At 45.5% G+C, this 14,756-nt stretch overlaps 1 protein-coding gene across 3 annotated transcripts in view; it reads right to left on the minus strand.

Annotated features, from left to right (window-relative positions):
• CCDC62 (coiled-coil domain containing 62) overlaps window positions 1-14,756 on the minus strand; it is a 95,386-nt gene that overhangs the window by 77,667 nt on the left and 2,963 nt on the right. For all 3 annotated transcript variants that reach the window (XM_033955727.1, XM_033955728.1, XM_033955726.1), the window contains exons 3-4: window positions 9,140-9,332; window positions 374-540 (exon numbers count right to left, since the gene is read on the minus strand). In XM_033955727.1, coding sequence (XP_033811618.1) covers window positions 374-540; window positions 9,140-9,332 — 360 coding nt within the window. The remainder of the gene's footprint in view (window positions 1-373; window positions 541-9,139; window positions 9,333-14,756) is intronic.

Consider the following 14,756-nt stretch of genomic DNA (forward strand, 5'->3'; position numbering starts at 1 on the left):
TATTACTAATACCACTTTAGTTAGGTTTTCATTTTCATTGTGCAAGTATGGCTTTATATTGAAAAGACAATAGTTTTGAGCAATTAGATTTAAGGGTATCTGATATACAAATTAATTCTAATTTTTTTTAATTGTTTGCAACACTTAAAATTTTGTTTAACAAATTTAACCCCCCCCCCCTTTTATCAAGCCGCATTCAGAGTTTTTATCATCGGCTGCAGCAGTAAAAGCACCAATGCTCATAGGAATTCTATTGTCAGAGCTTTTACCGATGCACCAGCAAATTAAAAAAAACCCTAACACGGCTTCATAAAAGGGGAGGGGTAAAGAAAAAATATAGAAATAAGACCCTGAATCGATAATGTATCCGTACTTCCAGGTCTTGACGGTGACTAGATGCCTCCAGTTCTTTCTGGGAGAGTTCATGAAGCTGTTGTTGAGTATTTTCAAGTATAGCCTGTCCACCTCGTTGCCGAGATTCGAGTACCTGGATCCTCTTGGTTAGAGTTTTGATTATGTCATCTCTTTTGTGCAGTTCATCTAATAAAAAAACACAAAACCTCCTAGATTTATTTTTTCTGGGGTTCTGCTTGCATTTTGATTTCCCAGAACCTTAAGCTATTATATTACCTTTACCCTTTAAATCACTCACTAAATACTGACTAAGTATCACTTCCTAGTATTAATTTATGGAAACCATTACATCTGTCTTGTTGGGGAAGAGTTCAAACTATCAAAATGATGATATTGCCTGTGGTTTGTTATCAGATGGGAATGTTACCAGTGTTTTTTAAGGGGTCCTTTTATAAAAAATTAAACAGTATTCTTATAAAATTTATTTGGCTGGGCAAAACTCCTAGAATTGCTTTAGTATCTTTACAAAAACCAATTGCGGAGGGTGGGGTAAATTTTCCAAACTTCTATAGGTATCATCAAGCCTATATTTTACGCCAGGGTATGTATTGGGTCCCCCTAGAGCTCACTGATAATACCCCAGATTGGTTATGGTTGGAATGGCGACTCATGTTTCCTCTACGTTTATGTCATGTTCTTAGTATTAAAATGCCTAATTTATATATAGATAATAGAATATTTATGGACACATGGAAAACCCTAAGATATGTCAGCAATTTAACACCTATTCCAATCTATAAATCAACAAATCAAACTATATGTTTAAACTCCAAGATCCAAATTGGCGGATTTAAAGTCATCTGGAAGCATTGGATGATAGCAGGTATATGAATTCAAGGTAATGTTATTTCAAATGGTAAACTGCTTGAATTTTCACAGTTGCAACATAAATTTGGTCTTAATAAATCACAAAGCTATAGATGGTTGCAACTGAAGCAAGCCATTCAGGCAGGGTTCCCTGAATGGAAGATTCTTAATACAAAATATATTTTAGAATTTTTATGCTTTCAGATGGACTTCTTGGGTCACCAAGCCGCACAGTAGAATAAATTGATAAAGCGGATATGTAAATAAAAAACCTAAAAATGGACTTAGGGACATTTTGAGTATTGCGATCAAACATCAAATTGATGTATCTCAATAGCCACGAATTTGGTCTTGAAGGATGAGATGTACAGTGTCCGCATCTATGAGACAAACTTGGTTCTTTTTATTACATAGAGCTTTTTGGACCCCAGTTAGATTACAGAAATTAGATAGCTCTAAGTCTAATAGATGCTGGCATTGTAATCTTGAAGCAGGGACGTTAGATCATTTATTATTTTATTGTCCCTGTATTATGATCTTTTGGAAATCAATTTGGTCCCAAATTAATTGTCTATTAGAAAACCACATAGCATTATCATACGATACAATTTTATTTGGTACATTAATGAGATCAAAGAGCAAAATATCATCAAACAACAAAGCACAGTTACTTACCGTAACAGGTGTTATCCAGGGACAGCAGGCATATATTCTCACATGTGGGTGACGTCATCTACGGAGCCCCGATGCGGAAGCATTTTCAAGCAAACTTGATTGAGGATTTAAGTTTGCTCTGCTGCTCCACGCATGCGTGCCTTCCTGCTCCACTAGGGGGTGCATCCCCTCGTGGTCTCCAGTTCACTTAACTAGCCAAGAAGCCAACCTCGGGGAGGTGGGTGGGTTGTGAGAATATATGCCTGCTGTCCCTGGATAACACCTGTTACGGTAAGTAACTGTGCTTTATCCCAGGACAAGCAGGCATGATATTCTCACATGTGGGTGACCTCCAAGCTTACTGCAGAGGGATGGAGGGAAGTTGGCAATTTAAGCAAATAGATTTCGCAACACCGATTGGCCGAATCGGCCATCGCTTCTGGACAGGGAGTCCAGACAGTAGTGGGAGGTGAAGGTATGAACCGAAGACCATGTGGCAGCCTTGCAGATTTCCTCGATAGGTGTTGACCTGAGGAAGGCTACGGAGGCTGCCATCGCTCGGACTTTGTGTCCCGTTACTCGACCATTCAGCGCGAGACCAGCCTGAGCGTAGCAAAAGGAGATGCAATCGGCCAACCAGTTGGACAAGGTGCGTTTGGAAACTGGGTGACCTAACCGGTTTGGGTCGAAGGACAAAAACAGTTGTGGGACTTTCCGGTGTGGCTGAGTGCGTTGGAGGTAAAAGGCCAACGCTCTTTTGCAGTCAAGAGTGTGGAGCGCCACTTCTCCGGGATGAGAGTGGGGCTTGGGGAAAAACACAGGTAAGACAATGGACTGATTTAGATGGAAATCAGACACTACTTTAGGTAGGAACTTTGGATGGGTGCGGAGTACCACCTTGTCGTGATGGAATACCGTGAAGGGTGGGTCCGCTACCAGGGCTTGTAGCTCACTAACCCGCCGTGCGGACGTGAGTGCAAGTAGGAAAATTACCTTCCAAGTGAGGAATTTTGGATGGCATTTGTCTAGGGGCTCAAATGGAGGTTTCATTAGTTGAGCCAGAACCACGTTAAGGTCCCAAACCACCGGTGGAGGTTTGAGAGGGGGGTGGAAGTTCAGCAGGCCCTTCATGAAGCGAGTGACTAAGGGATGGAGCGAGAGGGCTTTCCCTTCCAGGGGCTGATGAAAGGCCGCAATCGCACTGAGGTGTACTCGAATGGAGTTGGTCTTTAGGCCGGAATGAGATAGTTGAAGTAGATAGTCAAGGACCAGGGGGACGGGGACCGACACCGGGTCCTGGCTGTGGGAGGAGCACCAGGTTGAGAATCTGGTCCACTTTTGGGAGTAGCAGGTTCTCGTCGAGATTTTTCTAGAGGCCTCCAATATCTCCTTGACTGATTGAGACACGGGGAGAGCAGTCAGGGGGAGAGAAACCAAGCATTCAGATGAAGAGATTGAAGATTGGGATGTAACAGTGAACCCTGACCCTGTGACAGTAGAGAGGGAAACAGAGGCAGAGGCAGTGGATCTCTGACACTGAGTTGAAGTAGAAGGGAAAACCACGGCTGGCGTGGCCAGCGAGGGGCAATCAGGATCAGGGTGGCTTGTACCGTTTTCAGGTGGACAAGCGTCCGCAGTATCAGAGGGAACGGCGGGAACGCGTACAGGAACCTTCCCTCCCAATCGAGGAGGAAGGCGTCGGCCTCGAGCCGGTCCGGGGAGTATATCCGGGAGCAGAAGAGAGGCAGCTTGTGGTTGTGAGGGGATGCGAACAGGTCTATTTGAGGCGTCCCCCACCGTTCGAACACTCCTCGTAGGGCCTGAGAGTGTAGTGACCACTCGTGTGGCTGGAGGAGGCGGCTGAGTCTGTCCGCCAGGCAGTTTTGTTCTCCTTGTATGTACACCGCCCGAAGGAAGGTGTTGTTGGAGATTGCCCATTTCCAGAGGCGCAGGGCTTCCCGGCAAAGGGGCCAAGACCCTGTGCCCCCTTGTTTGTTTACGTAGTACATCGCTACTTGATTGACGGTTCGGATGAGAACCACTCGGTCGCGGAGCAGATGTTGGAAGGCTACTGCTGCGAGGTAGATGGCCCGAAGTTCTAGCACGTTGATGTGGCAGCGGCGGTCTTGTGCTGACCACATTCCTTGGGTGCGCAGGCCGTCCAGATGGGCTCCCCAAGCGTACTCCGACGAGTCCGTGGTGAGTACCTTGCTGTGGGGTGGGGTGAGGAAGAGCAAACCTTTGGAAAGATTTGAAGAGTCGGCCCACCAGCGGAGCGATCGTTGCAATGAAGGAGTCACTGTCACTGAGTGGTCGATCGGGTCACGGTCTTGACGCCATTGAGACGCCAGGGTCCATTGAGGGATTCTCAGATGGAGGCGGGCGAAGGGTGTGACATGGACGGTGGAGGCCATGTGGCCCAGGAGGATCATCATCTGTCGGGCTGATACTGAGGTCAGCCGAGAGATCCTTCGGCTCAGACTTACTAACGCCTCCATGCGCGGAGGGGGGAGGAAGGAACGGAGGCGAACCGTGTCCAGCGTGGCCCCGATGAACTGTAGGGATTGTGAGGGGCGTAGTTGAGATTTTGGGAAGTTTATTTCGAACCCCAGACTTTGTAGATAGGTAATAGTCTGTTGGGTCGCTGAGATAGCCCCTTCTTTAGACGGGGCTTTGATTAGCCAGTCGTCCAGGTAGGGGAATACCTGGAGGCCCTGGGAGCGTAAGGTTGCTGCTACCACCACGAGGCACTTGGTGAAGACCCGAGGCGATGATGCTAGTCCGAAGGGGAGGACTCGGTATTGTAGGTGCCAGTCCCCTACTTGGAAACGCAAAAACTTGCGGTGAGCGGGATGCACTGGGACATGTGTGTACGCCTCTTTGAGATCGAGGGAGCAGAGCCAGTCGCCCTCGTCGATCAGGGGGTAGAGTGTTGGTAGTGAGAGCATCCGAAACTTTTCCCGTACCAGGAATTTGTTGAGGCGTCTCAAGTCTAGTATTGGGCGTAGGTCTCCCGTTTTTTTCGGTACCAGAAAGTAACGGGAGTAGAAGCCCTTCCCCCGTTGGTTGGGGGGGACCTTCTCCACTGCTCTCAGGCGAAGCAGGTCTCGAGCTTCGGAGAGGAGTAGAGGTAGCTGAGTCCTGTTGGGAGGGCAATTCCTTGGGGGGTTGTCCGGGGGAATGGCCCGAAAGTTGAGAGAGTACCCTGATGAGATCACGCCAAGGACCCATGCGTCCGTCGTGAGTTGTTCCCAGCGAGGGTAAAAGGCTTTGAGTCGACCTCCGATGGGAAGGTGGTCTGGGACTATGGCGGAGGGGGCCCGCCCCCTTCCGCGTGTCCCGTCAAAAGGACGGGGATGGTTTGGTGGTCGCGGGCGGTTGGGACTTGGGCATGGCCCTGTGATGGGCTTGCGGACGTCTGGGTGGGGGCCGCGAGAAAGCAGGGGTGGACTTTTGTGGGTAGCGGCGCGGAGGGGCCCTGTATGGCCTGGGCGCTGGCGGTTTGGGCTTTTGCCGGACAAGGGAGGCAAATGAGCGTTCATGTTCAGAGAGGCGTTTTGTCGCCGCCTCGATAGTGTCATCGAACAATTCCTTTCCCACGCAGGGGAGGTTTGCTAACCGGTCCTGTAAGTTGGGGTCCATGTCGACCAGGCGCAGCCAAGCTAGTCGGCGCATGGCGATAGCGAAGGCTGCTTCTCTGGAGGAGAGTTCGAAGCCATCGTAGGCCGCGTGGAATAGATGAAGGCGCAGGTTGGAGAGGGACTCTAAAAGCAGGCCGAACGTTTCCTGTCGGGAGGCCGGTAGGTCAGTCTCAAAGGCTCTCAATAGTCCAATGAGGTGTTTGAGGTATGATGTGAAGGTGAAAGTGTAGCTTTGCACCCTAGAGGCCATCATTGCGTTTTGGTATAGTCTCCTGCCGAACTTGTCCAAGGTTCGGCCTTCCCGGCCTGGGGGTACCGCTGCTGAGACACGGGACGGGTGAGCCTTTTTCAAGGAGGATTCCACCAGCAGCGATTGGTGGGAGAGCTGTGGTTGCTCGAATCCCGGATAAGGTACTGTGCGGTACTTGGCCTCCATTTTGGAGGGTACGGCCGTGACCATGTAGGGGGTCTCCAGGTTCCTGAAGAAGGCCTGTTGGAGTACCGGGTTAGGTGGTAAGCGGAGGGACTCTCTGGGCAGTGATGGCATATCCAGCTCTGCCAGGTACTCCTTAGAGTATCTGGAGTCGGACTGGAGATCTAAGTCCAATGCTTGGCCCATGTCTTGGACAAAGCGAGTGAAGGATGGGCGAGATGTCCCCGGAGCCCCGTGCGGGGTCAGGGAACGAGACCTTCGCCGGGTGGAGAAGGATAAGGAGGCTTCCCTCGAGTATCGAGGTTCATGCTCTGACCCATGCTCCGAGGTTGGGGAAGCACTGTGAGAGTGTTCCGGGGTTGTCGATCTTCGGCGTCTCGAGGATCCCCTCGGAGACGATGCCGGGGTTAGGGGTACCGATCGATGTCGGGTTGGTGACCTCGATCCGGACTCCCTCGGAGAATGCGTCCGAGGGGGAGTTCGGAGGATACGTGGGTCGGAGAGTGATAACTCAGCCACTCTTAGTGGTCCTGTACGAGGTGTGGGGGAACAGCCTCGTAGGGTTGGTGAACCTCGGGCCTTCTTGGAGGTACGGCGGTTCGAGGTTTCTGTCGTTCTAGCCCGACGTTTTGCCCCTCGGCGGTCCGCAGAGGGGGAATGTCTCGGGCGTCTCGGCGAGGAGTCCGAGGAGGATGGGATGCGGCGAGGATTGCGCACCTTTCCTCGAGGTTGTTCGGTGTGAGGCTCAGGTTGGTCTGGCGCATTCGAGGTCGAGGCCGATTGAAACTGGGCTATTGCAGCGGACAGCTCCGACGTGATCTTCGCTCGGAGTAGGTCCTGGAAGACGGGCACGGACAGCATCGAAGGCATGTCCCCTGCCTCTGTGCGCTCCACCGGGGGCGACCTCGTATTAGAGTATTCCCGATGGGTGGAGGCACGGCCCGAAGGCTTGGAGGGCTTAGACGGGGCTGTAAGCATGGGGCTTCCGCCATGCGTCGCCGTTGTCCCCGAGGCTGGCTTCTTCGCTGTTACAGAACCTGAAGAGGGAAGAGGGGATTTACCCGGAGCCGAGGCTTTCTGTTGTCCCGAGGACTTCGGGGTCGAGTCTCGAGGCGATGCCGAGGTTTCCGGGGCCGAGGTCAAGGCCGGGGCCTAGGCCAGGGCCGACCTCGAGGCCAAAGTGGGGGGTTGGTCCGGGGTGAAGAGATCCGCCATGCGGGCTTTTCTTCGGCGGAGGGCCCGGTTTTGGAAAATAGCGCACTGGGGGCAGGAGTCGGTTGGATGAGTCGCCCCCAGACAAAGGATGCACCGGCGATGTGGGTCTGTGAGAGAAAGAAGCCGCTCGCACCGGGTGCACTTTTTAAAGCCGGTCAAAGGCCGGGACATTAAATCGAAAGTAGCCGCGGCTCGATTAGCCACGCGGCCACGGGGACCCGGAAGCCTCCGGGTCGTTGGAAACGAAGCAGGAATCAAGTAAAAAGGTAAGGAATTCGCGCACAGCGACTTAATCGTGAAAAAACAAGAAAAAATCGCGGTGCTAGAAGGCAGTTGGGGCAGAGCCTGAAAAACACGTCTTCTAGGCTCGCGGAAAATTTTGAACTGGAGACCACGAGGGGATGCACCCCCTAGTGGAGCAGGAAGGCACGCATGCGTGGAGCAGCAGAGCAAACTTAAATCCTCAATCAAGTTTGCTTGAAAATGCTTCCGCATCGGGGCTCCGTAGATGACGTCACCCACATGTGAGAATATCATGCCTGCTTGTCCTGGGATAATAAGCTTTTACTGATAATTACAGGAGTCGCCATACAACAGATCACAACTAATTGGAAAAACTGGAACAGACTAAATAATTTCTGGTGGAACTCATTATGTCATATTTATAAAATGGAGAGAACAATAGCTATACAAAAGGGGAGTTATAATAAATTTAAAGAGATAAGGGGGCCATTAACTAAATATTGTAATGAATAGATGCCATTCTTACTCTATAAGTACAATTGTGAATGAAGGGATGTGAGGGTTTTTTTTATTTTATTAAATGTTTAGTTTAAAAAAAAAAAAAGGGAACGAATCTTTATATGATATTTTTGATTGAAATCTAGTTGGAGGGGAGGGGAGGGATTAAATTTTATTCAACGCTATAATTGATAGTAATTCAAGTGATGTATTCATTTTCAATTGTTTAATATTTTTTACACTTGTTGAAAGATGAATAAATGAATAAAGAATTAAAAAAAAAAAAATTTATTGTCTTCTAGTTGAAGAAATTTCTTTGTTAAATTAGGTTCCTTTCTGCCTTTGAAAAAAAGAAAAAAAAAACCCAAAGAGGTGGTAAGGAACCACAGCCCCATATTATTTCACTTTTATAGTTTAGTAATATATTTTAAAGTAGAGGCCAGTTTCTTTACTTCTGTAATTCTTTGTAAAAGAAACAGCTGCTGCTGGATTATATTAAAAAAACAAAGAATCCTATTTGCACAATCCATAATTGTGCAATTCGCTCCTCATTGAGCTAAAATCAGAATATACTTACTGTATTTACATTTTTGCAGGTAGCTTAAGCCTTGGCTGTTTAAAAAATTTATTTAATGATTTTTAAATTGTTATTAATTGTCTGATTCTGTTAGACATCTTTAGGCTTATGCCATGCTTTGTTAGCTATCTAGAGTTCTAGGTACCGACAATATATAAAAACGTTATTATTATTAACTATCAATAAGGATTACATTGTATTTCTTTCCTTTAGCTCTTCTGTTTCATATCAGTCGATTATTACCTTGCCTGTAACTGATACTCTTTTTATTTATTTATTTTTTTTTAACTACGCTGTAAACCGTTTAGAAGTTTCTGATAGACGGTATATCAAAAATCAAATAAACTTAAATTTATGCATTTATTCAGTCTCTTTCATTTTAAAGGAAGCTCTGGAATGAAAGGACATACGATAAAGAGGTGATAGGAGTAGTCTCAGGAAATTCTGTAACAAAAGTAAAGGTGGTAGATGCATGGAATAGTCTCCCAGTAGAGGTGGTAGTGGAGACAATGACTGTATTTTAATTCAAAAAAGCATGGGAAAGGCATGTGGGATCTCTTAGGGAAAGGAGGAGATAGTAGATGCTGCAGATGGGCAGACTGAGTGGGCCCTTTGGCCTTTATCTGCCATCATGTTTCTATATTTCTATCTACTCACTTTCCAATCTGCTACTCCGCTCCTCTAAATTAAGTACTTTCTGCCTATCTTCATCCCATGCTACCAGCTGCCTTTGATGCACTGCAACCATATCATTCAACTCCTTATCACGGTCCTTTAGTTCTGCAATTAAGAGCTGTAGTTCCTTCCTCTGTCTCTGAATAGTAGAATTCTCAAAGTCTGTACCAAGATTCTGTAAAACAAAATTGTTTCAAGTTACAAATGAAAATGTTTTTACAGAAAGAAGTAATTAGCTAAGTTGAGAGGGTGGTTGGATTGTCTAGGATTTTAAAGGCATTTCTTAAATTAAACTTTTTGCTTGTATGGAAAGATTAGGTTCTTACCTTAAGAACATAAAAATAGCCTTACTGGGTCAGACCAATTGTATATCAAGCCCAGTAGCCTGTTCTCACGGTGGCCAATCCAGGTCACTAGTACCTGGCCAAAACCCAAGGTGTAACAATATTCCATGCTACCAATAACAGGGCAAGCAATGGCTTCCCCCCCCATGTCTTCCTCAATAACAGACTATGGACCTTTCCTCCAGGAACTTGTCCAAACCTTTCTTAAAACCAGCTACGCTATCCGCTCTTACCACATCCTCTGGAAACGTGTACCAGAACTTAACTATTCTCTGAGTGAAAAAAAAAAAATACCTCCAATTGGTTTTAAAAGGATTTCCCTGTAACTTCATCGAGTGTCCCCTAGTCTTTGTAATTTTTGACGGAGTGAAAAATCGATCCACTTGTACCCATTCTACTCCACTCTGGATTTTGTAGACTTCAATCATATTTCCCCCCTCAGCTGTCTCTTTTCCAAGCTGAAGAGCCCTAACTTTCTAGTAGACATACACTCAGTTCCTGAACCTGTGGGTAGTCAATCTCTTCTCATGAGAACTTTTGAAAGCAGCTTCATTTGCATTCATTTTGCTCCTCCTCCCTTACCTCTGGGCCTTCCTTCAACTCCTCAGTTAGTAACAAAGCAGACAGTCAGCCCTAGAAACAGAAAAGGAAGTATCTCCCCAAGAAACATGTCTGTTCTGTTCATATCATTAAACATATAACGAAGCAGATCCAAGATGGCTGCTGCCTGAGTGATCGGGTATATGCTGCTGACCGAAGCGCTCTTAATTATCTGATTTCTTGCCGGAAGCTGTTGTTTTCAGCCTGGCTGTATTTCTTTTTGAAGCGTGATGCCGAAGAGGAGAGGCAGGAGTGCTGCTGGTGCTTTGCGGCGCTCCGAGGGGCCGTCCCTCGGCAAATCGGGGAACTGCTTCGGAGGATGCAGGAAGCTGTGTCGGTGAGTCCAGTTGCCAGCCCGCTGAGGATCCCGGGCGTGAGCGAGGCTGGCAGGACTCCTCTTGGGCCAGATCCCACCCTTAGCCCGGATGTTAGAGCACCGCCTCCTCCACCACAGTTGACCAGCTCCCCCAGGGGTCAGGAAACCCCGGAAGAAGGGGTGGTACTTTCCCCAGAGGCAGACAACTTAAGATTGGGGATCCTGGAAATGGAGACCCCCGGTTCGGGTAATCTCCCAGGAAGATTCTGTGGGAACCATGACAGCTAGAGGAGGATTGAATCAGAAGGAACAGAAACCAGAACATCCTAAGGAAGGTGAGGGACTCTGCACTTCAATACAAGCTTCCTTTGGGGATAGGCCTGCTGAGGTGACCCTAGAAGCCCTTTGGGACCTGGTAGCAAATTTTGGGAAGATAATTAGTCCTAATATCCAACAGATTGAAAATAAACTTATTTCTCATTCAGAAGAATTAGAAAAATTAAAATTGGATATGACTTATTCTAACAATTTACTTCAAAAGACTCAGCAGGATATGGTTTCAGTAAAACAACTCCAGGAAACTATAATTAAAGATAATTTGAATCTCAGAAGAAAAGAGGAGTCATTAGAGAATCAGGCACGTAACAATAACTTGAGATTGATAAATTACCCAAGAATAACTATGGTTACACCTAGAAATATGCTTAGGAGATATTTACTAGAAGTTTTAGAAATTCCAGAAGGCAATCTTCCACCTTTTTCTCAAGTTTATTATCTCCCTAGTAAAACTCCGCATCAACAGCAACCTGACCCTACTGAAGGACAAGCATTGAATATTACTGAGATTGTGGAGAAGTCAGATAAAGAAGTGGTAACACTTGCAACATTAGTAGCTATATTGGCTCTTTCTATTGATAAATCTTGGTTATTGAGACTATTTCTAAAGAACAAACAGAAGGAATTCCTTAGCTGTAAAATTCAAATGTTTCCTGATGTTTCAAGGGAAACTCAAAAATGTAGACGTGATTTTCTTCTTTTGAAACCGGGGGTCATCTCATTGGGGGCTACTTTTTACTTAAGACATCCTTGTAAGTACATTGTCCGCTATCATTCAATTAAATATGTATTATTTGAGCCCCAACATCTGACTAATTTTCTGGCTATATCCCATCTGGACAAGGAGAAAATTCAAGCTTGAGCTCTAAAAGAAAATTTTAACTCCCTTCCCGATCCATAGGCATGCTACTACTTCTTTTGGTTGTTTTTCTTGTTTTACTCGCAAGTAAATTCTTGGATCTAAAGAGGACTTGAGCTAATTTTACCATAATACTTTTTCTTGTAACTGCTTAATTTGTTAAGTATGGATTTATATGATTGCAATATGCTTGGTTAAAATTGCTTTCTGTACAAGTTTCACTTGATATTATATTGAAATCAATAAAAAAATACTTAAATGTAAAAACAAACAAACAAAAAACATATAACAAAATTCTTTGGAAGGTGTGTGGTTAGAGCTAGTCTCAGCACCCTGAAGTTGTAGGTTCAAATCCCACACTGCTCCTTGTGACCTTGGGCAAGTCACTCAATCCTCCATAGCCCCAGGTACATTAGGTAAATTGTGAGCCCACCGGGACAGATAGGGAAAATGCTGGAGTACCTGATTATAAACTGCTTAGATTGCCTGATAGGCAGTATATAAATATCTAAACTTAGACGCGGCTAAGGCTTTTGATAATGTTTCGTGGCCCTATCTTTTTCATACTCTGGATTATAATGGGATCTCGGGCTTCTATCGTGCCGCCTTTGCCTCGCTGTATAATGGCCCGACTGCGACTCTCGTTGTTAATGGTACCCTTTCAGATACCTTTCCTATTCGACGGGGCACGCGGCAGGGATGCCCCCTTCCCCCCTCATTTTTATTCTTACTTTGGAACCTTTATTATGCACCCTCCATCAATTTGAGGAAGTGCGTGGATTAACCATAGCAGATCAGGTTATTAAAACCTTAAATTTTGCTGACGATTTAATGCTTGTTCTTATGAATTCGGCGCGCTCTCTCGGGGCAGCCCTAGATCTTATTGCAGAATTTGGCTTCTACTCGGGTCTTACCATTAATTTAGACAAATCAGTGGCTTTGCCCTCTCATTCTTCCATTCGTGATTCTTGGCTGGGAGATTTTCCTTTAAAGTGGGCTGATAAAGTTATTAAATATTTGGGTGTTTATATTCCTACTGATCTTTCCACTGTATACTCTTCTAATGTGACTCCAACTGACTAAAAAATGCTTCGCTATTTTATGGAAACTAAAAACCATAGAAAAATATTTTGACAAGGAGTCCTTTAAGATACTATTTCAATCCACCATCCTATCTAACCTTAGACTATTGTAATATCACAAACCTAGGGTCAACAAAGAAAATATTGCTAAGACTTCGCCTGGTTCAAAATGTGGCTGTTCGTCTGATCTTTGGATTAAAATATAGTTTGACCATGTAAGCCCTTTTTACGTGCAACTTCATTGGCTCCCTTTTGAAACTAGGGTTTTTTTTAAAGCACTCTTCGGACTACTACCATCATACTTATCTACCCAACTAAAATTATTCTCATCAAATAAGAACACAAGAAACTCGAGTATGTTTATGTACCCCACTCTGAAAGCCTGTCGTTTTAAAAGTTTCTTAGACAAAACTCTGGCTTTTCAAGCGGGGAAAATGAACTCTTGACTGTGTCCTCTAATTGCCGAATCTCAATCTTACCTTGAGTTCAGAAAATCGATGATAACCTATTTATTTGGTAAATTTATGCGATGATTTCACATTATATTACATTGTACTGCATCATATTGTATTCCACTGAATTCTACTGTATTTTGTGTCTTCGCTATGTCTCAGTTCTCTTGCTGTGAACCGCCCAGAACTTCTGATTGGGCGGTATATAAGAAAATAAATTATTATTATTATTGCATTCTTTGGCTATTAAATTGCGATTGTGGCAGGACTATCCCCTTTCTCTCCTGAGGCGGGTGGTTCTCCTTAATATGATTATACTTCCCACCTGGCTTTACCAATTTCAGATGCTCCCTCTGTATTTGCTCTGTCGGGACGAGAATATCTATATTCACTTGGTTCGCCGTTTTCTATGGAGGGGTTGTCAAGCTCGTTTATCTTATTCGCAGGTGCACCCACAATACAAGGGGGGTCTGGGTTTGCTTAACCTTAGATATCTTAATAAAGGCTGTGGCATGCGTCACATTAATGACTACTTTCGGGATACATCTGCCTTCTCTAATACTCCGCTGGAGCTAGCGTGCTATCAACAGGAGCATTTCAGCACTTACCTTTATTCTGTTCCTCTATCTACTCTTCTGATGTGCGACTCCGGGTGTTTGGTCTCCCCTTACGAAAGGTGTGGAAATGGGTGTGTAAATTTCATGGTTATTAGTGCCTGTGAGTTTCCCCTCTTGCCATTGTGTGGTAATCGAAATTTTTCCCCGGGCATGGGGGTCTCACGATTTAAGCAGTGGGCGGCAAGGGGGTTGATCTTTTTATTTCATCTGGTGCAGGAGGATGGCTCAATTCAATCTTTCCAAACGTTGTGTCAGAAGCATGGTCTTACAGCTGTTGATAGATTTGCCTATATGCAGATTGCGCATTATGTGCCTCTTTGACTAAGACCAACTTGCATCCTGCTTGTCAGGATTTATCGTCATAAGAACATAAGCAATGCCTCTGCTGGATCAGACCAGAGGTCCATCGTGCCCAGCAGACCGCTCACACGGCGGCCCAACAGGTCCAGGACCTGTGCAGTAATCCTCTATCTATACCCCGCTATCCCCTTTTCCAGCAGGAAATTGTCCAATCCTTTCTTGAACCCCAGTACCGTACTCTGCCCTATTAAACTCTCTGGAAGCGCATTCCAAGTGTCCACCACATGTTGGGTAAACCAGTTATTGGAACACTGCTTGTTAGGCTGAATCTTGGTACTTGTGTTTTACCTGCTCTGATAATAATAAAAATTATTTTGCCATAAATACCTAACCAAACATTTGCAATATATAACAAGGTGAAAAACTAACATTGCACCTACTTAACTGCAACCTGCACTAAGAGTGTGGAAGATTTGTACAGATACCCCCTGGATACTTCAACGTGGTAGCCACTGCCTCTATATTTGTCAAGGCTGAACCGAAAAAAAACCAAAGCTTGAATTATCTGGTCTTATTGAGGCAAGAAGCAGATGAATTCACAGCTGACAGGGCAAGAGTCAGGAATACAGTTTATGTTTACTAGAAAGAAGATTATCGAAGTAAGAACCTAATCTTTCTTCTAGTACAATAGAC

This window comes from Geotrypetes seraphini, chromosome 8 (genome assembly GCF_902459505.1).
Source record: "Geotrypetes seraphini chromosome 8, aGeoSer1.1, whole genome shotgun sequence".
Classification (NCBI taxonomy): Eukaryota; Metazoa; Chordata; class Amphibia; order Gymnophiona; family Dermophiidae; genus Geotrypetes; species Geotrypetes seraphini.